This window comes from Cryptomeria japonica, chromosome 7, assembly GCF_030272615.1.
Source record: "Cryptomeria japonica chromosome 7, Sugi_1.0, whole genome shotgun sequence".
Lineage (NCBI taxonomy): Eukaryota > Viridiplantae > Streptophyta > Pinopsida > Cupressales > Cupressaceae > Cryptomeria > Cryptomeria japonica.
The window spans coordinates 20,815,958-20,842,809 of NC_081411.1; the positions used below are offsets into that span (position 1 = coordinate 20,815,958).

Here is a 26,852-nt window from a genome sequence, read left to right on the forward strand (position 1 = left end):
TATCAGATGTATGGTGTCCCGTGTGAAGGATCTATTTCCACTGAAGTTAAAAGATTTCTTAGACTTGTTTTTTTTATGAAAGAGGTATTGTCAATCACAACTGGGTGATTGGCTTGTTCACAAGGATTTTACTTGCTTCAAGATTTATGGTTTCGAAGGAACTCAATATCTGTGTCCAAAACTTGTAACATACAAAATTGCTTATCTGGAGGTTGTGATATAGTCAAGTGTTTTGAATGCCAAACATTTTGGAGATATGCATAAGCAGACTTTCCTACCTAGGAATCTTAGTTTTGGGGATTTTACCATTGTATCAACAAAGGCTTATGAAGCCATTGATAGGAAACTGATTGGAGAATACAATTTGTTCAAATATGTTGCTAGGGTCAATTATGACCATGAGGGATATATTCACAATTGTAAGAAAATTCAACATCTGGGAGATTATCTTCAAGTTTACTTGGAAGCAGAGGACATGTTTAGATACATGGAGGAGGAAGAGGCCCAGATGACCATTGATGAATTAAACAATAAATTGGAAGAAAAGAAAAAGAGATTGCAAGAAATGGAAATTGAAGAAGAAGAGAGTGAAGGAGAGTTCGAAGAAGTTGAGGTGGTATCTAGGCATCAAGAACCAGACACAACAAAAGAGCCAGACTTGCAAGAGAAAATTGTTGCCACGCTGAACATCCATAGTGATGCAAGATATGATGATTATTTTGCCTTTGTGTCTGATGATGTTTTTATTAAGTCAAAAGAATTTAATCCTTTTTATATAATTTCAAAGGGAAAAAACTGAGAGACTATCCCAAATGTAAACCCTGAAAAAGAATCAAAATTATTGGGGAAACTAAAGGAAGAAATCAGTTTAGAATTGACCACTATAACCCCTCAAAGGGGAAGACAACTTCTTAGTGAACCATGCATCATCATCTTTCCAGGATGGGACATGAGTGCATCATTTATTTTTGATAGCATGTTACATTCCAAGAATAAAGATTTTAAATTGGATATTCAGAGGGTAAATGATGTGTATGTCGGCTCTAGATTTGATCAGAATGAAGAGGCTTTTCTTTTATGGGCTCTTTACCCTCCAAATAAGAGGCCGAAAATAATTGATGTGGATAAAGCCTTTGGTCACATGATGAAATTGAAAGTTGGTGAAGTAGATCCCATTGTTATTGCTAATATGGGTATTGATATTTCAAAATTTAACAAAGCATAATTGGTCAAAGTGATCAAAGAAAGAGATCAGTTCAAGGGATTATATGAAGAATTGCTAAAAGGAGGAGGATAGTCAATGCCACAAATCCGTGATGGGTCTAAGTGGAAAAAGAAATGTGAGGAAGTGCAACTGGAAAATAAAAAGTTGAAAAGGCAAATGTAGCATGTGAGGACTGACACAACCTCTATTTTATTGACTAAGAGATTTGAAAAATTGCAGGGTTTCCTTGAATATTTCTGGGTTGTTTATCAAAAGAATATGGATAATGCAATATCTCACAACTAGATTTATAACAGACTAGGAACTCTGTTGCATGATAAGACAATGGCCAATATAGATGCTAAAGTCATTAAAGGAATACAAAAGCTGTTGAAAAGGAATGAAGACTTTGAAATAGAATTGCAAAATGAATTTAATGAATGTAAGGAAATAGTACAACATGGTTTTCTAGAAATTGAAGATCAAAATGGAAAAATTAAGGATAAGGATAAATGGATTGTGGAGTGCCAAAGTCTTCTCAGTGCTTCCCTTAGCATTTCCCGGTCTGATGTACTTGACATGATAGAGACAATCGAGCAGATGGAAAACTTCATCACTTTGGAAATTATGGTCAGAGATATTATCTACGATGCAAATACCTACAAATCAGAGGGATATTTGAAGCACATTCAAAAGTGCGATCAGATGCTTGGAGACCATGCATAGATATCAAAAGATGTTTAAAGATGTGACTTTGTATTTTATAGTTTTAGTTTGTTAGGGTAGTTTTTAGGTAGTTAGTTTCTAGTTAGTTTTTTGTTAATTTTAGTTTAATGAAAGGGCATGCCCTTTCATTTTTCAAACCGAATCCTCATCTATATGTGGAGGATCTTTTAGCTAAGACAAATATCACAAGTTTATAGTTTTTTTATCAAGACAATCTCTATGCATTTTCTTATGAACTCGTTGTTTGGATGTACCAAGTTGATGGAGGATATGCACTGAAATCAACTGGTTTAAGTATTTTATTTTCAATATAAAGATTCAAGTGTTTCTCATTCATGATGATATCTATCTTTTCAATAGATTGATCAATTCCTTGGATAAATCTATTTACATAGGTTGTTTCATTATGCAATATTATGTTGTCGTAATTGAGATTGATTTTCAGTTTGAATATCAGTTTGAAGGATTGGTTGACAAACTTCGAATTGTCTTATTGGTCTTTCAAAGTAAAGTTAAATTCAGTAAGACTAACTGGATGTCATATTTTAATTGCAATTCATATGGAAGCCTTTGAGATGATGGTCTTGTTTCATTAACAAGTTATTAAAACTGTCTCTAAGGTTAAACGTAGGATTTTTCATTTGAAATGATATGAAACCAGTAAAGAATAAAGACACTGGCCTTTTATTGATTTTATATATTTGAATCAAGTATTTCCAAAGAAAGTTTCATTAAGGAATCATATTTCTAATTCATACAACTACTACTTTATAAACACTCATTTACAGTTTTCAGATAATAAGATTGGGTTTAGGAACAATTTCCATCATGAAGTCACCTAATTTCTTAAATTCTCTATAGAAAAGTCTTTAACCTACATTTTTAGGTTTTAATTATAGGTTGACCCGCCTTGGTTTAGCGAAGCTTGAAGTGCAGGGGAATTTGATCTATCGATCATTCCCATTTGTTGGTCAAAACTAATTCAGAATTCATCAAGAGAAGTGGCAAAACTCTTTGATTTCCAATCTGTGGTTTTGGGAACCAACAACTTTCACATGGGATTGATAGTTGGAACTGGATATTAGACAATAAGAATAAGTCTAGTAGTGAACAAAAAGTCTGCAACTCCATAAAAAGTGAGAAAAATGACCAAAACCTTCCTAGATAGAGAATTTTTTTGGGCTTTTGAAACTTTCAACATATGATAATAGCAGGTGGAGTGAAGAGTAACGACACCAAGACAAATTTGACCAAGGGAGATGCATTTAAATATTTCTCAAATCTATTATATATGATGGGCAAAATAAGGCTACATGCACAAGGGGGCATTCAAGCAAAATTTCCAACTGTTATATTGAATCCTAACACACTCTATAACTGGTGCCAAATTGAACTATGGAAGATCCAAATTCTTATTACCTTATTTGATTTTAAAATATTTTTCTGTGGATTTGACAAAACTTGGAAGTTGAAGTTATTTTGTAACACCACTTAGATAAATATGTGGACATCATTGCTTCTTATGTCCCAATTCTGGTATAGTAAATAAGGTTTACTTATTTTTTAATTTTTGTACAATACTTTTAGACTCTATCTAACATAATCGATAATTGGAAGACTTTTCAACAACTAGGAACTGCAACATTAGAAAAGTAAAGAAAAACAGATAAATGAGAACATACCGGTAGGATGACAAGCTCAAATTTGTGAGACACACACTCTGAAATGAACTTGTCTGCAACCAACTTTACATGATTCAAACACACAACCTGCAAGTCCACAGGAATTTATAGGCATGCAAAAATCTATAGGAATTTTGCCATCTCCAATAGTTCGATACCTTGCAAACTAGCTACTCAATCCTTTGATACCTACTAGACAGCCCAATTTGCAAAGGCAGAGGCAGAGGAAGAGGTAGAGGCAAAAGAGGCAAAGGACACATTGAACCCGATTTGCAGAGGTAGAGGCAGAGGAAAAGGAAAAATAAATAAAGGAATTGGCAGAGGCAGAGGAAGTCGAGAGTTAATTCGATCCGTTGCATGTTGTTTTCAAATGAACCCACACTTTTTATTTTATTTTAATAATGCATGTGGTCATCGGATTTCCGACTAACACGGGCTTCATTGGAAAACATCATCGACATTTCAACGTTATCAGGAATTTTAAAAAAAAATCCAATTTGATCACAAAATTCCTTGTCCATCGGAAACATTCGTCAGAATTTGAGGCCAAATGTATTAGTGAGGATTTATTGTACTTATTGAAAAGTCGTTCTAAACTATGTTGACCATTCCATTTTGATCTGTCCCAAGTTGCAATGGCTGAAGTTCTTTTCTCTCCAATAAAGAAACAAGCAATATCTAAGAATATCTGCTTCTCCTCATCATCTAAATAATTGTAGCTAACTTTTAATCTCTCTTTGATATCCTTGGATAAAATTGTAGAAATATTGTTTGATTGAATTCCCCAATAATATTTGTTTTTAGATACTATATAGTTGTGCTCCAAAAACTTTTAGAGACAATGGTAATCCCTAACAAACATTCATAAATTTTTCAACCAAATCTTCAAACGCTTGACATGGAGAGAACTGCCAAAAGGGATGCCAACAAAAGAGTTGTTTGGCATGATATGGATTCAATGTATTCATTTTATAAATGGATGAAATGCCCGAACATGGAAGGACTTAGAGCTCTATTGAAGTAACTACAATTAAACTACCCCATCCAAGATTGTCCTTCTCAGACACTAGAGCATCCAATTGCTCTACATCATCCACATCATCTAGTATGATGAGCACTCGAATAGATCACAAAATTCTAGCAAGAATCCCCTTCCCTTCTTCTACATTGTCAATTGATACTCCTTGAAGATCAAGATCCTCTTTGAAGATCAAGATCCTCTAGAAGCTTTCTCTGTTCCTTATGAAATATATTTCTAAAAGAAAGATCTCTAACGTCTAATAGAAAACTAGATCTATCCATAAATGTATATTTATTATTATACAACTGTTTGACTAGAGTGGGAGTGGTTTTGCTAGAGCCACCCATGCACAATATCCCCACAATATGCACAGTGGGATGGATTTCTACAGATTGATTTGTTGTCCATTCAAAGTCTTTGACAACTTTATCTAGACCAATTAGATGCTTGGCAACCACAGTGGCACATTTTTTATTAGTTTCAAAACACGATTAATAATATTTTTGAGCACTTTCTCCTCAACTCTACAAATATACAATGACAACAATACAAAATTGAACAAACATCACTTAACTTGAGTAACGAAAAAATAAAGAAATAAAAACATGCAACAAATACAAAAGATAATTGCTAAAAATGGATAAGTTCTTGAGACGGGGTATTTGGTACTCACTCTTCATTATGAACGATGCCATCAGAATTATATGAAACATTCTTGAGCGCATTCTTCCACTCTTGGATCTTTTTTGAGGTGTATCCACCCTTTTCTTGAAGATGGGAAAAGGCTTCAACATAGACTCCTTTTTCATATCGAACAACATCAGTCTCAATATGATAGAAAAAAGGAACATATGAGTGCCCGTTTTGAGCATAAACAAAAGCTCTGCCAAACACCATGGGGATTGTAAATAATTTTGGGAAAATATAACTATATGAAGAAAATCACTGTGCATTTCCTCTTCTATTTCCGTGGGCAAGAAATCCCTCAATCCCATACAAGTGAGGGTATTGTAGAGAGCGGATGTAAGTGTGCATTTGACATTGGGACCACGATGATTAATAAACACATCGTATGACGACTTTCTCTTTGCCATTGTAGATCCAAAAAAAGTAGATGGTGCAACTTCTTCAAAAGCACGTGTAGCAGATGGAGATGGTGCAATCCCTTGAAAAACATTATTATGGTGTCGAGTTGCAAAAAAGAGAAAGAAAATAAGAACACCAATTAAAACAAGATGAAAATAGGGTTCCCATGGAGGGTGTAGCAGACGTAGATGGAGATAGAACAATTTATCTATATGCATTTGTATTTTCATTGTCTTGTTCAAGCTCAATGTAATAACATTTAGAAGTAGGAACTGCCATGGGATTGGCTTTAATCTTTGACAAAAAGAAAAATAAAAGATGAACTAGAAAGATGGGGTTGCTTCTTGTTGAGGAGGTGAAGAACTAAGTATAGTGAGTCTTGGTAAAGATAAGATAAGAAGTGATGAAACATGTCGATCGAAGAGGAGAGCGAGTCTTGGTAAAGATAAATGAATGAATGAAGGGATTTTAATGACGTTCACGAGACCTGATGGTCTAAAGGACCAAGATGAAATAAGCTAACCCATTTTCAAGTTCTTTTCCATGTGGTCTCTCTTGCTATAAATCTTTATTATGAAAATCGACATTTTGTGAAGTCTTGTCTCTTCAAAAAACTCATTCAAACTATCCAACTTTAATTCGTTAGCAAAGGGATTGCAAATATTGTCATACGCTGCACACTCTTTGATGAAATGCCATTATGTTTCCACTACCCTCTTACTACAAAAGATGCACATACTTTCTTCCCAGTCTTCTTTGGGGACCTTCCATCTACTAGTTTTGCATCTCAAATTATGAGATCCCATCCTTAACTGTGCAATTAGAATGTTGGCCTTTCCACTGATCACAGATATCAAATACACTTTTTCATCGTGTTCTCCGGTGGGGTTAAAATCTTTGATATAGTATGCTTTTTTCTTGCCTAATTGATTTGTCCACATAGCATTCCGAAATTTTTCTACGACCCACTTTTTTATCTCTTCTTTAGTGTTAGGGCAGTCATGATGACTTATGTTCCATTTGTTCAACCACTTTCTATGTTGATTTTTCTAGTTCTTTTTCCTACGAGTTAGCTCCCCCTCTTCCATGATCATTTTGGGCCAATGGTGCTTATCCATATTTTCAGCCTTCTTTAGATAACATGACAACCGAATGACCACTAAGGCCTTAATTGGAAACATACTAGCTTCAACTAAAAGAATATCATAAGGTATTTTTTATTTAACTTTAAGACTGCTGGTAATTAGATGCTTTTGGATTCTTTCTATTTGTCTCCATTTGTGATTTGACATTCTATTCCCTAAGACTTCACACTCGTAAAGGATAACTGCCACCACTAACAAACCGAGAAGGGTTTTCTTAGTTTTCCAATCCTACAACTCTACTTTTCTACATCTATTCTACAAAAAGTATAAAGCTCTCCATCCTCCTTGTATCCTCTTTGATCTACATGTCTCCCAAGTAAGCCTATTGTGAAAATAAATTCCTAGATACTTGTATTCTGCCACTACCTCCAATGGGTTGCCCTCAAAGATAAATTTGACTTGCTACTTCTTCTTTTTCAAAGAGAAGATCATAACTTTGATCTTTGCTGGTATTCAATTGCATCCCAAACTCCTGATAAAATTTGACTTGCTTCTCCTCCTTTGTTGTCCCAAATTTTTTCAATGAAATGCCTTTGAGTAATGTAATGGTCAATGGTGGAATGTTTAGGTCAGAAACCCACCTGCCCTCTAGCCCTTTTTCCCTCTTTTTCTGCCCATTTACTAATTCTGTGCTCTAGCATGCTTTCAAATAAATTTTCAAAGAGAGGATGACCATAGTAGTATAGTAATTAGAGGGGTTATTGACGTCTCCACTTTTATGTAGAGGCATAACAACGCTAGTTGTCCATTCAACTAGAAAGTTGTTTTGGTTAACCCCATTAAATATCTTTTTGATATATGGAGCTAAGAGATCAACTTCCTATTTTAAAATTTTTTCTTGTAAACTGTCAATATCTTGTGCTTTACCACTTGCCAAATTCTTTATACCTTGTTTGATGTCTATCACTAAAAAAAGCTCAGCCAAAGTGTCGATTATGAGTGGCTTACATTTCTCATTTGTTCGTTCATAAAGGAGTTTTGCATATTCAACCCATTGGGCCTCTGTTATATTATTTTCTATTTGCTTTTTTTGTTGTTGCAAATCCCTCCAAAATCCTTTAGGGTTGTGTTTCCCCAAAGCAATTAGCTCCTTCCTTCTTGCAATTACATATCTTTTTTTTTTTTACTAATTGTTTGCATGCAATCTTGTTTTCTTTGTTTGAATGCATCCTTTTAAGTGATTTTTTAGCAGCCTTGCACTCTTCATCATACCAGGGATTATTAGGGAAGGTATTTGAAACTTTCTTCAAAGGTTTAGAATGCTTACACCCCTCCAAAGCCTTCTAAATTAAAGGGATCAATATACTACTGCTAACATACTCTCTTTTTCTTTTATTTCTTTTGACCTCCATATTGTTTTTTGTCAATTAGATGTGTTTTTCAGGGTTGCCTTAAAGAGTTCACAATTCTCCTGATTTAAAAGGATTTTACCTTGTGTGTAGGCCTTCCTAAGGTTGTGTTATTTTTTCTCTTCCTATATGCCTTCAGTATTTATGCCAAATTTAATAAAATGAGGCATATGATCAAAATTCATTTCCATGGGACAGATCTCAATATTGAAGTTTAACAACTTAGAAATAGAGCTTTGGGAGAATATCACATAGTCAACTACACTTTGTCCATTGTGAGTATTGCAAGTGATACTATTAGATCTCAGCCATTTCTTCATTCCATTACATATAACCATTCCATATGTGCTACATAGACCTAATAGATCTACCCCATAGTATGACACATTACCATTGCCATCTTTTGAGGTCCTTTTCTGAAGATGATCCACATTTTCCTCTAGCCATAGGGGGTTACTATCCTCTCACACATCACTGCTCAGTTAAATAGATTGATTATTCACCGTCCTAGCATTGAATTCACCAATTAAAATCCTAGCATTGAATTCACCAATTAAAATAATCTCTTCTATACTGCTAAAAATTGAGATATCTTTTTTTAGTGCAGCATAAGGGTCTTCACTATCCAAATTTCTCTTCTTGAAAAATTTTGAGCTTTTTGGAGAAAATAGAAAGCAACCACCCATAAAGTATCCTCATTGTCTATTATTTTCAGACATATAAATTACTTATTTGGGTCCTCCTTCTCTAGTTTCACCATACCACACCACATTTCTTTTATTAGGATTGTTATCTCTCCATGGGCCCTTTAACTATTTTAGTCTCTTCATTCCACACAAATATTTTAATGTATCCATCAATGCCTGGAACCATACAACCCTCATGCTCATGTGTTTCTATGAGAAAAATAATGTCCTTTCCTTTTGCTATGGGCCTCAACCTCGACCCTCTTCTCCATGAGTAACCTCTACAATTCCAACTTACTATGTTTATATATTCCTATGGGGCCTCGAATCCCTATTTTTTGTATGTCCATAGATTGGTAATTTGAGCTTTCCCATTTTTCAACCATGCCCATTTTTCAACCATGCCCATTTTCTTGCATCTCTTGTTGATTTCACTTTCTCCCATTCTTTTCTTCATTCTTCTTGTTGTGCAAAAGTCAAATCTTCATCAAGGTAAATATAGTACCTCTAAGCATTCATCTATATTTTAGTATCATCATTTTGTCCTCCAAGTTCCTTAAGGTGACTCTCACATGTCTATCCCTTCCTTCCCCTATTTTATTTACAATCTTGTTCGCTTGTTGAATACAACCTATCCATTTTAACTTGTCATTGAGAAAATCACTTGCCAAAATATGTATTCTTTCTTTCTCTCCAAAGTCCTTTAGGCCTTGGATGATAGTATTTACTTCCTTGTCCTGTTTGTCTTTTTCTTCTCTTATTTGCCTCTTGATTTGTCTTTCTATGTTTTCCTTTTGACCAACTGTTGGTTCACTTACCACCTCAACCCAAGATTTGTCTTCCTGTATCTATTCCATTAACTTGTTTTCTCTCATTGTCATGTCTTCTACTATCGATTGAGACTCTTCCAACCGTTCCATGATGTCTATCTTAACTGATTCTGAGTTAATTGTTCCTATTGCCTTTGCTCAGCCTATTCCTTGTTTTAAATTGTTCATGGGGGCTTCACTTGCTAAGCAATATTATATCATGTGCATTCATATTGGGGCGTTTAATATCTCAAAAAATAAGTTCAATATATTTTCTATTTGGTGAAAATAAGGGGTTTTTTAATTCAGGCTATGAAAAAATGCGATATATGGTCAAAATAGGGGGATTTCTAATTTAGGTTGTGTATTGGGAGGGGATGACAAAAAATGATTTTAGGGAAATATTTTTTGAAAATAGGGGGATTATTTAGTATGCCATGAACGCATGTGCTATAACCTAGGTTCACTAAGTGAAGCCCTCGTAACATTATTTAACTCTTGTTGCCCCCTCACTACACTTTTTTGCAAACTTATTACTTGCTCCTTTAGTAACTTGTTCTCCATTTCAAGCTTCCAACTAACTTTATAATTTCCCTTAATTTTTTGTCTTCTTGTTGCCTTTTTGCTTCTATAGCTTCAATCCTCTTTTTCATACTCATGAGATTGCTTACATATAGTTTCGATTACCATAGCAAAGGAGAGGTCGTGGGGCTATACAAATCTTTATTGCCTTGATAACCTTCCTCCCTTGCCTCTTTGTCTACTACAAGAACTTCAGTTTTGGCTTGAATTGCCTCATATATATCGTTGAAAGAGAGAACCTCTTTCTTTTTTCTCTTGCCCCAACCTTGGTATATTTGATCAACCATTGAGTCACACATCTTAGTAGCTACAAGAAGGTTGTTTCTAGCTAACTTTGGTAAAATAATTATAAGCCTCTTTTTCTGCATTTGTCTCTTTTTATGGACTTGCCTCTGCCTTAATATCCTAAAATATTTTTTTTCATTCATGATAATTAGTTTATCACATATGTTGTCCTTGTTAGACTAATAACAATTTGATAGAAGGAACTTCCAAGGCCTAACAAAATTCCCCCATTCTGAGCCTAGAAGTGGTTTCACAAACCCCTTTGTTGGACCAATTTCTGGTGCTTATTTTACCACCTCTAGAGAATTTGAGCACATGTTTACATTTGACATTTAAAAAAAAATAATAATAGGCCCCTGAACTCCTTTCTTAATGGAATCTTGACATGTCGAGTCAAAGTTGTCATTCAAACATTTTTGAATAGTTCCCATTTAACTCGATACTAGGGTTTCAGATATGTGTTTCCAGTTTTGAGGGTTTTTGTCTTGATCTTTTTGCAGAAAGGAGACAAAATCTATTAAGAAAACAAAGATAATAAGGGAAAATGATAGTAGAAAAACTTGGTTAATCTTCGTGTCCATAACTGCTGGCTTGTGGGACCCTTTAAGCTTGCATTGACTTATCTCATTCTAATGGGACCATGTTCCTGACTTCCTCTGGGACTATCTTACCATCTTCATGTCCTCATTTATGATAAAGCCTGCAAACTTGTGCAGAAACCCTTGGAGCCCACATCCCTAGCTTGGTTGTAAATTGTTTAGGTAAGAGCTACATAAGCAACAACTACGACCCCCTAAATAGGAAGTGATTAAACACATGGATCACGTGGATTATTTCCATAAGAAACTACATGGAATGAATGATGGATTTTAATAATGTCCATGAGGCCAAAGCAACTTAGGGGATCCACAGATAACACACATCCCAAAAAATCAGGGCATTAGGACTTTAAATAGTATGAAATCTTTTCTCAAGATCTTCTCTTTTGCAGTGAATTTTAATCAGCAATTTTGGCATTTTTTTTGAGTTTTGTTTACTGCACCTGTGTTACAAAATAGGCTTATTATACTTTTCTCCCATTCTTCTTTAGGCACCTTCCACCTACCTGTTTCACATCTCAAGTGATGAGAGATGGTTCATAGCTGAGTCATTATCATTTTTTATTTCCATTTAATATTCTCTCCTATGTAAGATTTTTTTCACGGTTTGAAATGCAAAAGCATTAAAGGCATTGCAAGTTGCATCAAAAGACAATTAAGGGAAAGGTAGGATGGTGGAGGACAACACGTTGAATAAGGGGACATGGTTTGCTTCAAAAGTTACCTGGATTCATGTTTTATAATTATGATGATGGTGGATTGCACCTACCTCAATTGTACTAATCAAGGGATATTATTTTTTATATTTTCCCTCCACATTTTTTTTACAAGAATGTTTTTGGAACAAACTGTTCCATCAACTTTTTAGATTTCACTCAACAATCTATTATCAAGCAAAAAAAAAAAGAAATTAATTCCAAACTTAGACTTAAAAGGAAGAGCGAGTGGAGAGTTGATGGGAAAACAAGGTGATAGGGTGTGGAGGATGGTTTAAAAAAGTGAGACAATAGAATGAAAGGCATAGAAAGTTAAAAAAAAAAGAAAAAGAAAAAAAATTAAGTTTAAAGATAAAAGAAAATAACAATGAAATAAATAGTTGGAAAATAGAAAGAAATAAATATGAGTAAAAAAAAAAATTTAACAAAAGAACATAAAAAACACAACTAATATATATAGGGTTGATCAATGTGAGAACGATCTTTCAATGAGCTATGGATATTGCTTTCAATGGTCTGGTGGACAAGTGTATTATCATTTACATGGATTACCTCACGAGCTTGTTTGATAATTCCACTTTTGTTACATACCTCTTAACTCATGAGTATCATCCTTAGTCATGGCGATTGGGATTGCTCTAGGACAAAAGGAATCTTCAACCTTGGATTCTAATATTAGAATGCTGACTATTAGAAGCTTCGGAGGGAAAATATAATGTTGGCAACAACAATGAAGGAAAACAGTGAGGGGAGGGATGAATTAGTTTTCACCGGATCTAACAATTTAAGAACAACTTGAATATCTGATCAATTGCAGTGAGAACAAAGATAAGAACAATAATAACAACACACATAACACCAAGATTTTGATGTGGGAAACCCGGTTAAGGGAAAAACCATAGTGGGAGCCTACCCACAATAAGATGATACTCTATATTAGTATGTGAAAATATTACAATTGGGGAATGCACATGCATTCAGGCACACTACCTAGAGCTCACTGCTCAAAATAAGAAACCATGAAAGGATACAACCTTAAGGGAAGGATCACTTCGTTACAAAGATCAAACAATAATCCAGATTACATTAACTGAAAGAAAAGAATCTCCAAATGCCTGATGACAATTCCAGTTAAGCACATTTGTTTTCTCTGCAACACTCTCCACTCTACACTTCTCAACAAAAGATGAATTCTCTTGTTTGCACATATACAACTCTCTGATAATGCAGACATGACATCGATAAAAAAATTGCATGAATATGACACCTATTTATACAAATCATCAACCTTGAATACAAGGTTGGCTCAACCCTTAAGACCTAATTACAAAATTACATCACATGATACATATATCGACCACTAGAATAATACAATACCATTTTGACATAGCATGGACTCAAATTATATCTACGAACATGCAACACCACCAAAAAATTCCCTAAGATCATTTGCAACACGCTAAACCACAGAAAATGTAGCATAGCACGAAGAACATCACCAGACCCATACGATCCTCAATAATGTGCACAATGATCAATGCAGACCAGAAAATAAATAGAACACGATTAGGAAACACCAACAAGCACATTAGAACCATCCGCAATAGCTGCACCAACACCACTTAATCAAATCTTCATCGACCAACACACTGATACTCAAGGAAACTTCAATAACAACAACTGGGACTAGAAAGATAACTTGTAGAGAACCAAATCATGAACCATTTGAATTGAAGATACACATGAACATCTCAAACACTCTCCCAAATCCGCAACTCAAGATATAATCATTCTAGAACACAGTGGATCAAATACTAGAACATTACTACATTGAACACTAAGAAAACCAATATTCACATTGAAATCCATAACTCAATCAAATCACCACATATCATGATGAAACCAACACTGAATCAACTAGAGATGCTTCATTACTGAAATCACAAATCTACACAAGCACATCTACAACATACCAACTGAAAGAACCAAACCAACTCACTGCAGCACCAAAACACAAGAATTTATGTGGATATAAATGGCAACAACATATCCTAGCAGCAACAATTTCCAACAATCTCCCCCTTTGGCATTGATGGAAACATATGGATGTGAAAAAAAATCAATGCAAAAAATAAATCAACACCAACAATCTCCCCCTAAGATCATGCACACAAAGCTTCCACAATAAGGTTGTTTTTCACATGCTTCTCTCTCCCTTTGACAACAATGCCAAAGACACATACAAATCATGCATCTCTCCCTCTGAGAAGGACAATATCTCCCCCTTAGGATAGAATCAAAAATATAAACATCTGAACCACACATTGACTACTCCTGTTGAGTAGCAACACTTCCTCATCAATCTAGATAGAATACAAGACTATGAAGGGCCATCAGATTGATGCATCTCATTTCATCTAGTTCTCATTATGAGGGATAGATAGGCCTAACTTATCTCTCAGATATACAAATGTATCTACAAGAAAAGTCTTAGTAAAGATATCTACAATTTGATCCTTTATAGATACATACTCCAATTTGACTTCTTCCTCACTGACTTACACCCTCAAGAAATGATACTTAATTGATATATGCTTTATTTTAGAATGCACTACCAAATTCTTGGAAATATTGATAGCACTTGAATTATCACAATATATAATAGTAGGCTCATCATAAACAACTCTAATTTCCTTCAACATCTATGTCATCCAAACTACCGAGTATAGTTGCTAGCAATAGTAATGTCTTCAAATTCTGTAGTAGATAGAGAAATAACATCTTGCTTCTTACTTGCCCAAGAAACCAACTTCTTTCCCAAAAATAATGATCCACCTATAGTGCTCTTTTGGTCATCAACATCACCTGCCCAATCAGAATCAATATAAGAACATAACATGAAATCATCATTCTTCGGATACCAAAAAAAATAGTCAACAATCCCCTTCAAGGATTTGAAAAATTCTCTTCACAATAGTAACATGACTTTATTTAGGATCAACTTGAAATATTATATTAAGACAAACAACATGCATAATATCTGGTCTAGTCTACGTCAAGTATAGCAATCCACCAACCATAGATCTAAACAAGGTTTGATTAACTTTCTAAGATCCGTCAAGCTTAGACAACTTGCATCCATTTACCATAGGAGTTCCAATAGGTTTGGATTCATCTAACCCAAACTTCTTTAACAATTCCTTCACATAGATTGAGAAATAAAAATGCCTTTGTTAGTCTATGTAACCTACAGTCCTAAGAAGAATTTAATCTCACCTATCATAGACACCTCACACTCTTTTTTCACATCATTAGCAAACCTCATGCTCAAATCATCATCTCCTAAAAAATTAAAATCATCAACAAAAACTTCAACAATCAAAATGCTCTCATTATCAACATTAAAGTATAAATTACCATCAATAGAACCTTTACAAAATCCTAACTTCATCAAATACCTATCCAATCTAGGATACCAAGCTCTAGGGGCTTTTTTAAGTCCAATCTGCATACCATGTCTCCTTCATCTAATAATGAAAACCCATCCGGTTGCTCAATGTAGACTTCCTCTTCCAAATCACCATTCAAAAAGGTTGATTTCACATCCATCTGATACACCTTGAAATTCTTATAAGTAGCATATGCAAGAAGTAATCTAACAACTTCAATTCTATCTACCAGAGCAAAAGTCTCCTCATAATCAATTTCTTCCATCTGTGAGTATCCTTTACATACCAATCTTGCTTTATTTCTAACCACTTCACTAGCTTCATTCAATTTATTTCTAAATATCCATTTTGTATCAATCACATTCTTGCTTTTTGGTCTCAGAACAAGTTCCCATGTATTGTTTTTCTCAATCTGATTCAACTCTTCTTCCATAGCTTTTATCCAATTCTCATCTTTACAAGATTCAACAACATCTTTAGGTTCAATCTTGGGAATCAAACATATCTCTTCAGCAACAATTCTTCTTCTAGTCATGACACCTTTATTTTTATCACCAATAATCTAATTTTTTGAATGATTTAATCTTACATACCTTGGAGTCTTCTGATTATTTTGATTCTCAGGTTCTTTAATTTATTCACAGACAACAACAATATCTAGATTAACTGTCTCTATCAGATCATTCTTCTTTAGTGGTGTAGGAGAACCCTTCAAAGGGCTCCCACCATTTGATATTGACTGTGTTCTTGCTTCTTTAAGAAGCCATTGTATATACAATAAGAGCCATGTGCTCATTGGTCTTAGTTGAGGTCCTAGGATCATAAGGCAAAGTTGAGTTTTTCTTGAAAGTAGAGGGTATGTGTGCATTTGAGGTGTTTAGGGTGCTTCTTAGCATGGTGGTGTCCTTAGGATAGCCCAATGTGGGCCTAGGAGTCAAGAAACGCAACATTGAGAAAGTTGTTCAAAAGTTGCATGACAACTTTTGAAAGTTGTCAAGCAACTTTTCCACCTAGTGGTCAAAATATTTAGTGTAGCATGGACAACCCTAATATGGGCACACAGACTGAGGAAAGGGTAGTATAAGTAGTTGCAAACCCTAAGACAATGGGTTGGATGTCAGTTGTTGTACGACCCAAGGAAAGTGACTTGACTGTGACTGCAATTTTGTTACCAGTTGGCACAAATGGAGTAAGACAAGATCATTAATGGATTGATTTTCGAGCAAAAATATGTTGAGTGTCTTGTATGGTGTATTTACTTTCATTGTGAGCATTTAGATTAGGTTTTTTTTTGCAGATTGTGTGTGTTTGTAAATATTTTGTAAACTTGCTTCTCACTGTCCAGTTTTGGAGTGGTTTGTGTCAATGGGTTCATAACTCCATTCCCCATTGTGGAATCACCATGAAACCATGGGGAATAGGAGTACAAACCCTGTACAATACTTCAAAGCAAGAAGGGCCCTTGAAGATGTAGGGAGGCCATCTAAAGAACCACTCCTAGGCGAGACTGGACAGTGCCCGGTTAGGAAGGGTTAAGTTGCAGAGGTCTTGGAGAGCAAGGAAGGACAGAGGAGGAGGCACCCTTTGGAGGAGTTGTAGAGTGGTGAATGGAGCACCATTGGTGAGAAGGAGGATCTTTCACCAATCCAAACAAGGTGGTGAAATCAACAAACCAACACTGTGACCCTGGCAGGCCTAAAAACCCTCTTTAAAACCCTTAAAAACCTTAAAATCCACCTAGGGTAGTGTACGGACACTTGGAGGCCCAAAACTAGAAAAATCCTTGAGCCCTTGCCAAATGAATAGTAGGTCTTTTGGGAAGTTTCATAAGCATGTGCATCGTTTGCAAGAGGGAGCCCTAAAAGTCCGGATAGGAGGCCTAATTAGGCACAATCCTTGTAGCCCTATTTTGTAGGTAAAAGGACAAAATAGTGAAATCGGTAGGGAGTTGGAAGTTGAAAACCTCTTGGGGGCACATGAATGGATGGAAAACCTTGTCCAAGACTTGTCCTATCCTTGCTAGGACCTGAGAAGGTGTGGAACAAGCCAAACCCTTATTAGCCTAAGTAAGGGTTCTTTGAATCTCATGAGCAGGTGAGACCTTAGGAGAAGAAATTTAAGTTGTTGGTGGGTGGATTGGGCATGGTCAAGGGATTCCACAAGTAGGGGAAGTCCTAGAGACCCTAGGGTGTGGTTAGAACACCTAGTGATCCTAGGAAAGGATCTTAGAGCATAGACTAGGCTAGTCTATCCCAAACCCCATCCCATCAGATTGGTATCAGAGCAAGTTAAAGATTTGGTGGACTATGCATGTCTCTATATACTGGTGAATTAGTAGGGGAGAGCAGAATTGTCACTAATGCAGAGCTAGCTAGGGAGGTAGAAGAGCAGAAGGAGAAGAATAGACTCCTTGAAGAAGCTATGAGCGAGATAAGGGACAAGCTACAGGAAGTGGTGGATCAGAGGACACAAGGACCTTGGGGTGAGGACACCAAGGATAAAGGCAAGAAAACCATTGACATAGATGACATTATACCTAAACCAGATCCCTTGTTCAATGAGGAACCATTTGTAAAGGCTATTAAGGCTTTGAACACCAAAAATTTTGAAGGATTGCCACATTTCAGTGGAAGGATGGACATTGACACTATCATGGAATGGATTGAGGGTATGGAGAACCACTTTGAGTGTGAAGGAGTGACAGAAGCTCAAAAGGTTAAGGTTGCCAAATCAAGACTAAGGGGAGTAGCTTTGACATGGTGGAAGTATCTGCAAGAAGAGAGAGTTAGCATGGGGAAGCTACCTATTGCCAATTGGAAGGCCATGGTGAGTAAGATCAAGGAGAACTACTTACCAGAGGATTATGAAGTCCAAATTCATAAGAAGAGACATGGATTGAAGCAAAAAGATCTTGATGTGACCTCCTACATTGAAGAATTTCAAAAGCTTTATCTTAGATCCAAAGTCCAAGAAGATGAATCTATCAATGTGGCTAGGTATCTAAGCAGCCTAAAGTGGAACATTCAAGAGGAGATAAGCCTATGGACTCCTACCACTGTCCAAAAATGTCATCAGCTTGCTGCCAAGGTGGAAGAGAGGAAGAAAAGAAAAGGAGACTCTAATAACAGGGGTAGAGACAGAGGTAGAGAACAAATGAATCACCGAGGTGGTTACCAAAGCAAAGCGAATGAGCAAAGGAACCAAGGAGAAGCCAAGTTGACTGAACATGGTACTGAAATCAATCTCAGAGGAGGCCATTCTAGAGGAAGAGGTGCACAAGGGGGTCCAAGTAGGGGTAGAGGTACCAGTAGGGGTAACTCCTACTTTGCAACTATGAAATGTTACAATTGTGGTCAATTGGGACACCCAGTCTATAGATGCCCTGACAAGCCTACATCATCAAATAATGGAAAGAGGGTTGCTTATGCACATGAAGACACATCAAGTAGCAAGACACCTGAGGTGGACCATATTGAATCAAAGATTGGAGAAAATATGATGTTCAATAGGGTCTTGATAAGACAGCCGGTTAAGAATGAACCTAAGCATAGGAGAGCATTGTTTAGGGTGAGATGCAAGATCCTTGGTAAAGTTTGCAAGGTGATAGTTGATTCAGGGTCAACTGATAACATAATATCAGAGGAGGCAACCAAGAAGTTGAAACTCACAAGGATACCCCACACTAACCCTTACAAGGTGACTTGGTTGAATCAAGAGCAGAGTGTGCTTGTCAATGAACATACTTGGGTAGAGTTCTCTATTGGAGGATACAAGGATAGGATCCTTTGTGATGTGTTACCCATGGATGCCTGTCACCTATTGCTAGGTAGACCTTGGCAATTTGATAGGAAGGTGATCTATGATGGAGAGGAGAACTCCATTTCCTTCAAGAAGGACAACAAAACCTTTAAGATTCAGTCTTTGACAGAGAATGAAGAGGGAACCTCAAGAACACCTAGTGTCTTATTGGCTATTGGCAAAGAGTTCTTACACTTGCTACATGGGGAGGAGATAATGAGGTGTGCCATCTTTGTGAAGCCAAAGGAGGAGGGAGACAAGTTGCAAGTAGAGGTACCCAAGGAGGTGAAGCAAATGTTGCAAGAGTATAAGGACTTAGTGAGTGATGGAGCACCTGCAACACTCCCACCAAGAAGGTCTATAAGCCATCAAATAGAATTTGTTCCCAGTGAATCCCTACCTAACAAAGCTGCATATAAGCTCATGCATGACCAAAACAAGGAGGTGGCAAGGCAAGTGCAGGAGTTATTGGAACAAGGACTGATCAAGAAGAGCATCAGCCCATGTGCAGTCCCGATAGTGCTAGCATCAAAGAAGGGAGGCAAGTGGAGACTTTGCACTGATTCAAGGGAAATAAATAGGATCACCATAAGGTATAGGTTTCCTATTCCTAGAATAGAGGATTTGATGGACTATTTAGGAGGTGCTATGTATTTCACCAAGTTGGACCTTAAAAGTGGTTATCACCAGAATAGAATTAAGGAGGGTGATGAGTGGAAGACTGCTTTCAAGACCACATAAGGGTTGTATTAATGGCTTGTGATGCCATTTGGGCTCACCAATGCCCCAAGAACCTTCATGAGGTTGATGAATGAGGTGTTAAAGGACTTCACAAGCGGGTTTGTGGTGGTGTACCTAGATGACATTCTCATCTATAGCAGAATCAAAGAGGAGTACCTTGAGCATTTGAGGTTAGTCTTAGAGAGGTTGCATGAAGAGAAGTTATCAATCAACCTAGAGAAATGTGACTTCTTGAAGCAAGAGCTGGTCTACTTAGGATTTGTGGTGTCTAAGGGAACCTTGAAGATGGATCCAAGCAAAGTGGAGGCAATCCCGAATTGGCTTGCCCCTAGAATAGCGACTGAAGTTAGGAGTTTCCATGGTTTAGCCCAATTCTATAGAAAGTTTGTGAGGAACTTCAGTGGCATATGTGCACCAATCCTTGACACTATAAAGGGAGGCCTTAAAACTAAGTTCAAATGGACTGAGTAGGCTGATAAAGCATTTCAATTATTGAAGCAAGAAGTAGCCACAAAACCTCTCCTACTCCTACCTACTTTTGACAAGCTATTCACATTGGAGTGTGATGCAAGTGGAATTGCAGTAGGGGGTGTATTGAGTCAAGAGGGAAGACCTGTGGCATTTTTCAATGAGAAGCTCAATGAAGCAAAGAAGAAGTACTCAGCCTATGACTTAGAGTTGTATGCACTAGTTCAGTCTCTCAAGAAGTGGAGGCATTACCTACTCCCAAAGGAATTTGTGGTGTTCACAGACAACCAGGCTTTGAGTTACATTAACACTCAAGAGAAGATTAGCAATAGACATTTGAAATGGATGGAATACCTCCAATCCTTCACCTTCACCATCAAGCATAAAAAGGGGCAACTCAACAAGGTGGCAGATGCTTTAAGCAGGAAGTTGTTGACAGTTCAAGAGTTACAATTGTAGAGCATAGGAATAGAAGGTTTCAAGGACCTCTATGAAGGAGATGAAGACTTCTCATCAGCCTACAAGGTTTGCAAGGTGTTTGAGAATCATTTTCATGGTGAGTATGCAGATTACACTCTCCAAAATGGTCTCTTGTTCAAAGGTAATCAGTTATGTGTGCCTAGAGGATCCATGAGGGAAAACCTCATCCAAGAAAAACACAATGGTAATTTAAGTGGACACTTTGGGGTCAACAAAACCTTGGATTTAGTACAGAGGTACTACCATTGGCCCAAGTTGCCAAGAGATGTGAAAAGGTATGTGGAGCAATGTGGTGTGTGTCAAAGGGTAAAAGGAGGATCAAGCAATGTTGGTCTCTATCAACCATTGCCAGTCCCAAATAGGCCTTGGGAATGTATAAGCATGGACTTTGTAGTAGGACTCCCCAAGACAAAGAAAGGTGTGGATAGCATCTATGTGGTAGTAGATAGATTTTCCAAGATAAGCCATTTCATTCCATGTAGAACTACACATGATGCTAGCTATATTGCACATCTTTTCTTTAAGGAGATTGTGAGGATTCATGGACTCCCATTAAGCATTGTTTCAGATAGGGACAACAATTTCATGGGCCATTTTTGGCAAACATTATGGAGGAGACTTGGAACTAATCTCTCATTTAGCTCAGCTTACCATCCACAAACTGATGGTCAAACTGAAGTCATCAATAGGGTGTTAGGCAACTTATTGAGGTGTCTAACCAAGGAGTATGGGTAGACATGGGATCTAATCATTCCTCAAGTAGAGTATGCCTATAATGATAGTGTGAATAGGACCACTGGAAGGAGTCCTTTTGAGGTTGTCTATGGTAGACATCCAAGGGGAGTGTGTGAACTCAGGGAACTTGGTTCCATGGAGATGAAGAGTGGCCAAGCAAAGGACTTCACTCAAACCATCAAAGAGATCCAAGAGAAGGTCAAGAAAGCCATCCTTGAATCCACTCAAAAAATGAAGGCCAAAATGGATGAGAAAAGGAGAGAGGTTCAGTTCAAGGTGGCTGATTATGTGATGGTCCATCTGAGCAAAGCTAGAATGCAAAGTGGTAAGCCTACTAAACTACAAATGAAAAGGGTAGGACCTTGTAGAATTCTGTCAAAATATGGTGATAACACTTACAAGGTTGATCTTCCTTCAGAATTAGCCATTTCACCAGTCTTCAATGTTGCTGATCTGATAATGTATAAGGGTGAGATAGCAGGGCACACTGAGAATCAAGCCAAGGTATTGCAAGATTTGGATGTGAATGCCTTACCCCAAGTGAAGCAACCTATAGCAGAAGAGATCTTGGAGTCAAGGGTGAAGAAGTCTACTATACACCAGGTCTACATGGAGCACTTGGTGAAATGGGTAGGTCAACCTGTGTCTGAAGCTACTTGGGTTGAAGAAAGCAAGGTCAAGAAGTTTGGCATTGATCTGGCTCTCCTCACTCCTCTAGTTCCTTAGTTTGTTGCAGAGGGGGAGTATGGTGTAGGAGCACCCTTCAAAGGGCTCCCACCATTTGATTTTTATTGTTTTCTTGCTTCTTTAAGAAGGCATTGTATATACAATAAGAGCCATATGCTCATTGGTCTTAGTTTAGGTCCTAGGGTCATAAGGCAAAGTTGAGTTTTTCTTGAAAGTAGAGGGTATGTGTTCCTTTGAGCTGTTTAGGGTGCTTCTTAGCATGGTGGTGTCCCTAGGGTAGCCCAATGTGGGCCTAAGAGTCAAGAAAAGCAACATTGAGAAAGTTGCTCAAAAGTTGCATGACAACTTTTGAAAGTTGTCAAGTAACTTTTCCACCTAGTGGTCAAAATCTTTAGTGTAGCATGGACAACCCTAATATGGGCACATAGATTGAAGAAAGGGTAGTATAAGTAGTTTCAAACCCTAAGACAATGGGTTGGATGTCAGTTGTTGTACAACCCAAGGAAAGTGACTTGACTGTGACTGCAATTTTGTTACCAGTCGACACAAATGGAGTAAGACAAGATCATTAATGGATTGATTTTTGAGAAAAACTGTGTTGAGTGTCTTGTATGGTGTATTTAATTTTATTGTGAGATTTAGATTAGGTTTTGTTTTGCAGGTTGTGTGTGTTTGTAAATATTTTGTAAACTTGCTTCTCACTGTCTAGTTTTGGACTGGTTTGTGTCAATGGGTTCATAACTCCATTCCCCATTGTGGAATCACCATGAAACCATGGGGAATAGGAGTGCAGACCCTATATAATACTTCAAAGCAAGAAGGGCCCTTGAAGATGCAGGGAGGCCATATAAAGACCCACTCCTAGGTGAGACTGGATAGTGCTCAGTTAGGAAGGGTTAAGTTGCAGAGGTCTTGGAGAGCAAAGAAGGACAGAGGAGGAGGCAACCTTTGGAGGAGTTGTAGAGTGGTGAATGGAGCACCATTGGTGAGAAGGAGGATCTTCCACCAATCCAAACAAGGTGGTGAAATCAACAAACCAACACTGTGACCCTGGCAGGCCTAAAAACCCTCTTTAAAACCCTTAAAAACCTTAAAATCCACCTAGGGCAGTGTACAGACACTTGGAGGCCCAAAACTAGAAAAATCCTTGAGCCCTTGCCAAATGAATAGTAGGTCTTTTGGGAAGTTTCATAAGAATGTGGATCGTTTGCAAGAGGGAGCCCTAAAAGTCTAGATAGGAGGCCTAATTGGGCACAATCCTTGTAGCCCTATTTTGTAGGTAAAAGGACAAAATAGTGAAATCGGTAGAGAGTTGGAAGTTGAAAACCTCTTGGGGGAACATGAATGGATGGAAAACCTTGTCCAAGACCTGCCCTGTCCTTGATAGGATTTGAGAAGGTGTGGAACAAGCCAAACCCTTATTAGCCTAAGTAAGGGTTCTTTGAATCTCATGAGCAGGTGAGACCTTAGGAGAAGAAATTTAAGTTGTTGGTGGGTGGATTGGGCATGGTCAGGGGATTCCACAAGTAGGGGAAGTCCTAGAGACCCTAGGGTGTGGTTAGAACACCTGGTGATCCTAGGAAAGGATCTTAGAGCATAGACTAGGCTAGTCTATCCCAAACCCCATCCCATCATTTAGGCTATTAGTTTGCACTTGCTTTGAAATAACATCCTAATCATTAAACTCATATTCATATCCACATGCTCTAATATGCATTCATTGACATTCATCAACCTTCACATTTGCACTTTGCACTATATTTCTCAACTTCTTATTGTAACACCGGTAGGCCTTCCTCTTAGTATAATAACCCAAGACGATTCTTTCATCACACCTTGCATCAAAATTTCCTTTATCCTCATATCTTTTGATATAACATTTACTTCCAAAAATTCTGAAATATCTAACCATAGGAACATGACCAAACCATAACTCATAAGGAGTCTTACTGGAATCACCTTATTCTAGTGTCATAAAATTGTGACCCTAACAATTTTTGATTGCATTAGGGTCCTCACGAATGCGAATTCGAATCCTCTAGCCTGATTGTAGACCGAAGATTGCTCAGCTTGTGAAAACAACTTCTTCCTTTGCCTCTACATCACCCTATCCACACTCTGCCCTAGCGAAATGGGTAGGACAGGGGCGTGGCGCCACTTTCCTCCAAGAATAGGGGCATGACGCCCCTATCCCTACCCTATTTTGGGGTAGTACCCTTCCTAGAGCATGCATTGTGGGTTGTGCCTTGGGCAGGAAATTCCCTTGATGTTGGCCCGCGATGAAATTCAAATCCACTAACATGTATATAAGGGACATTCATCCTCTCATTTGCATAAGTGGAAACTGGATAAGTTGGATAGGTCAAAGTTGGAGAGATTCAAGTTGCACAAGTGATCAAGCATTCAAGCATTCTTTTCCAACATTGAGCATTCTCAAGTCTCCCTTCAAGGCTAGGTGTTGCATGCAAGTCATGGATTCAACCATTGAAGAGGAGATTGATTTCAACATTCAATTACATCCAAGAATTTCTATCAACATTGCTACTACAACCTCCCTTGAGGTGATTTACAATTGAATCTTTTATTTACATCTACTTGCAAGTACTTTCCTTCATTACTTGGTTAATTCCAAAACTGGGGTTTGACCTAAAGGAAAACCCCCAATCCCAACCCATTTTCCTCTCTTTTCTATGTGTGTTTAGATTCAAGCTTCATTTGCAAAGGCGGAAAAACCCTTTTCATTTCACAAATTTTTCGGAGGACCGTGTATATTCCTGCCATGGTTCGGGCAACTTTTCCTCAAATTCATAGGGTGACTTCGTCTCATGATTTTACCAGCCAGATCCAGGTGCACAACTTCATCCCATCTTCGAATCTCAAGTTATAATTAGTTCTTTGTCACTTTTGGACTACATAATTCAATCAATTTTTTTTCTAAATCAAACAAGGAAGAGGGGATCAACTTAGCATTGCCCATTCATTCATAATTCAATCTACCATCTTTGTGTGGTGAGATGGAATCTAGTGAGTTATCCTTCCCCCTTCCTAATGTAATGGTGAAAAATGCTTGAATGGTAATCGATAGAGAAACTCTCATCTCTCTTTGAGGGAAAGGGTAGTTTTCCTTCTTGATTTACCATTCACCATTTTTCCTCCATTAAATTTGGGTGAACTCGACATCTTGCATGCTTTCCTTTGAACAACATTGCATATTTTTCATTTACAAGTTTCAACTTTATGTAAACTTAGTGGTTAATTCATTAAAAACCCTAGTTTTTCAAATTAAAATTGAAGTTGTGATTTGTAAGAATTGCTTGTGGTTATCTTAGATCTGAATTTTGCTTTGTTTGTCAAATTCAATTTCCTCATTGTCTTGTTCAATTTGCAATTAAAATTTACAAAATTAAGAGGTTACTTGTTAAAACCCCAATTTTCAAAAATAATCTTGAACTTGTGCAAAAATTGGATTTCCATTTAATTTTTTAGATTTCTGATATTTCTCAGATTTGTCTTCAATCCTACAATTCAAATTTTCAATTTCCCCCCCTTTTTTTTTCCAAAATTCAAATTTCAAAATTAAGTGGATAGGTCATCAAACCCTATTTTTTAAAATTAATTGGATTTCATGTGAATTTCAAATCAATTTCATTTACATTCAGATTTCTAAACATTTTCCAAGGTGTCCCTATCCATTAGGTTTGACCCTTTTCAAAATTTCAATTCAATCCCTCTTTTTCTTCAAAACCCTAACAGGGTCCTATTTTCACATTTGTGCCTTCATTTCGCCCATGCAGAAATCATAAAATTCACCAATTTTATGGGTTTAGCTTTAAAATAATTGTAATATCCATCCCTGAAAATTTTTGAAAAAAGTTGGTCGGACCATGTGCATTCCCGCCATGGTCCTCGACATTTTCTTGAAATTTTGGGAGACTATTATGATTGTATTTAATAGCCTAAATCTAGAAGATTGGCTGATTTTATTGATTTTTGATCCCTCTAGAATCAGAAATACCTTCAAAATTCAATATTTCAAATTTCAATAATTTTTTAAAAATTAAGAGGTTAATTTTAGTTTGCTCTAATTTTAAAAATTTTGATTTTAAAATTAAGTGGTATTCCCTTGGCCCTAATTTTAAAATTCCAATTTCCTTTCATTTTTGGAAATTGTGTCATCCTCTTCCTCCAACAAAGTTCAAATTGTGTAATCATTATTTCCTTCCATTTTGCATTACCTAATTTTGTAAGCTTTGTTTCATAATTCAAAATTCAAATTTTCCCTCTAGTGCATGAGTTTTACCACTATTAGTCCTACCTATCCTATCCCCATTAGATGAAACATTATAATTAAGGATTCTCAAGGTTTAATTACTGAGGAGATGGAGCCTAATTTGGGTGACTTCTTTAATGAGGATCATGCTAATTCTTCCCATCCTAATCATGTGACTTCTCACCCCATTGATGGATCCCATGATGAAGAAGAAGCTTTAACTAGGGTTTCTTTATATCGACTTTCTACATTAGACAATCAATTTGACAACTTTCAACAATGGATGTCCCAAGAATACCCTAACAGTTAAGCTCTTCCATTAATTGAAGGTCTT

The 26,852-nt window shown here is 36.9% G+C and overlaps 1 protein-coding gene across 1 annotated transcript in view; it reads right to left on the reverse strand.

Annotated features, from left to right (window-relative positions):
- LOC131056488 (disease resistance protein RPV1) overlaps nt 1–4,929 on the reverse strand; it is a 90,405-nt gene extending 85,476 nt beyond the window's left edge. Inside the window, exon 1 of the mRNA XM_059208565.1 lies at nt 4,902–4,929. Coding sequence (XP_059064548.1) covers nt 4,902–4,914 — 13 coding nt within the window. The 5' untranslated portion in view covers nt 4,915–4,929. The remainder of the gene's footprint in view (nt 1–4,901) is intronic.
- Nucleotides 4,930–26,852: the final 21,923 nt, after the last annotated feature.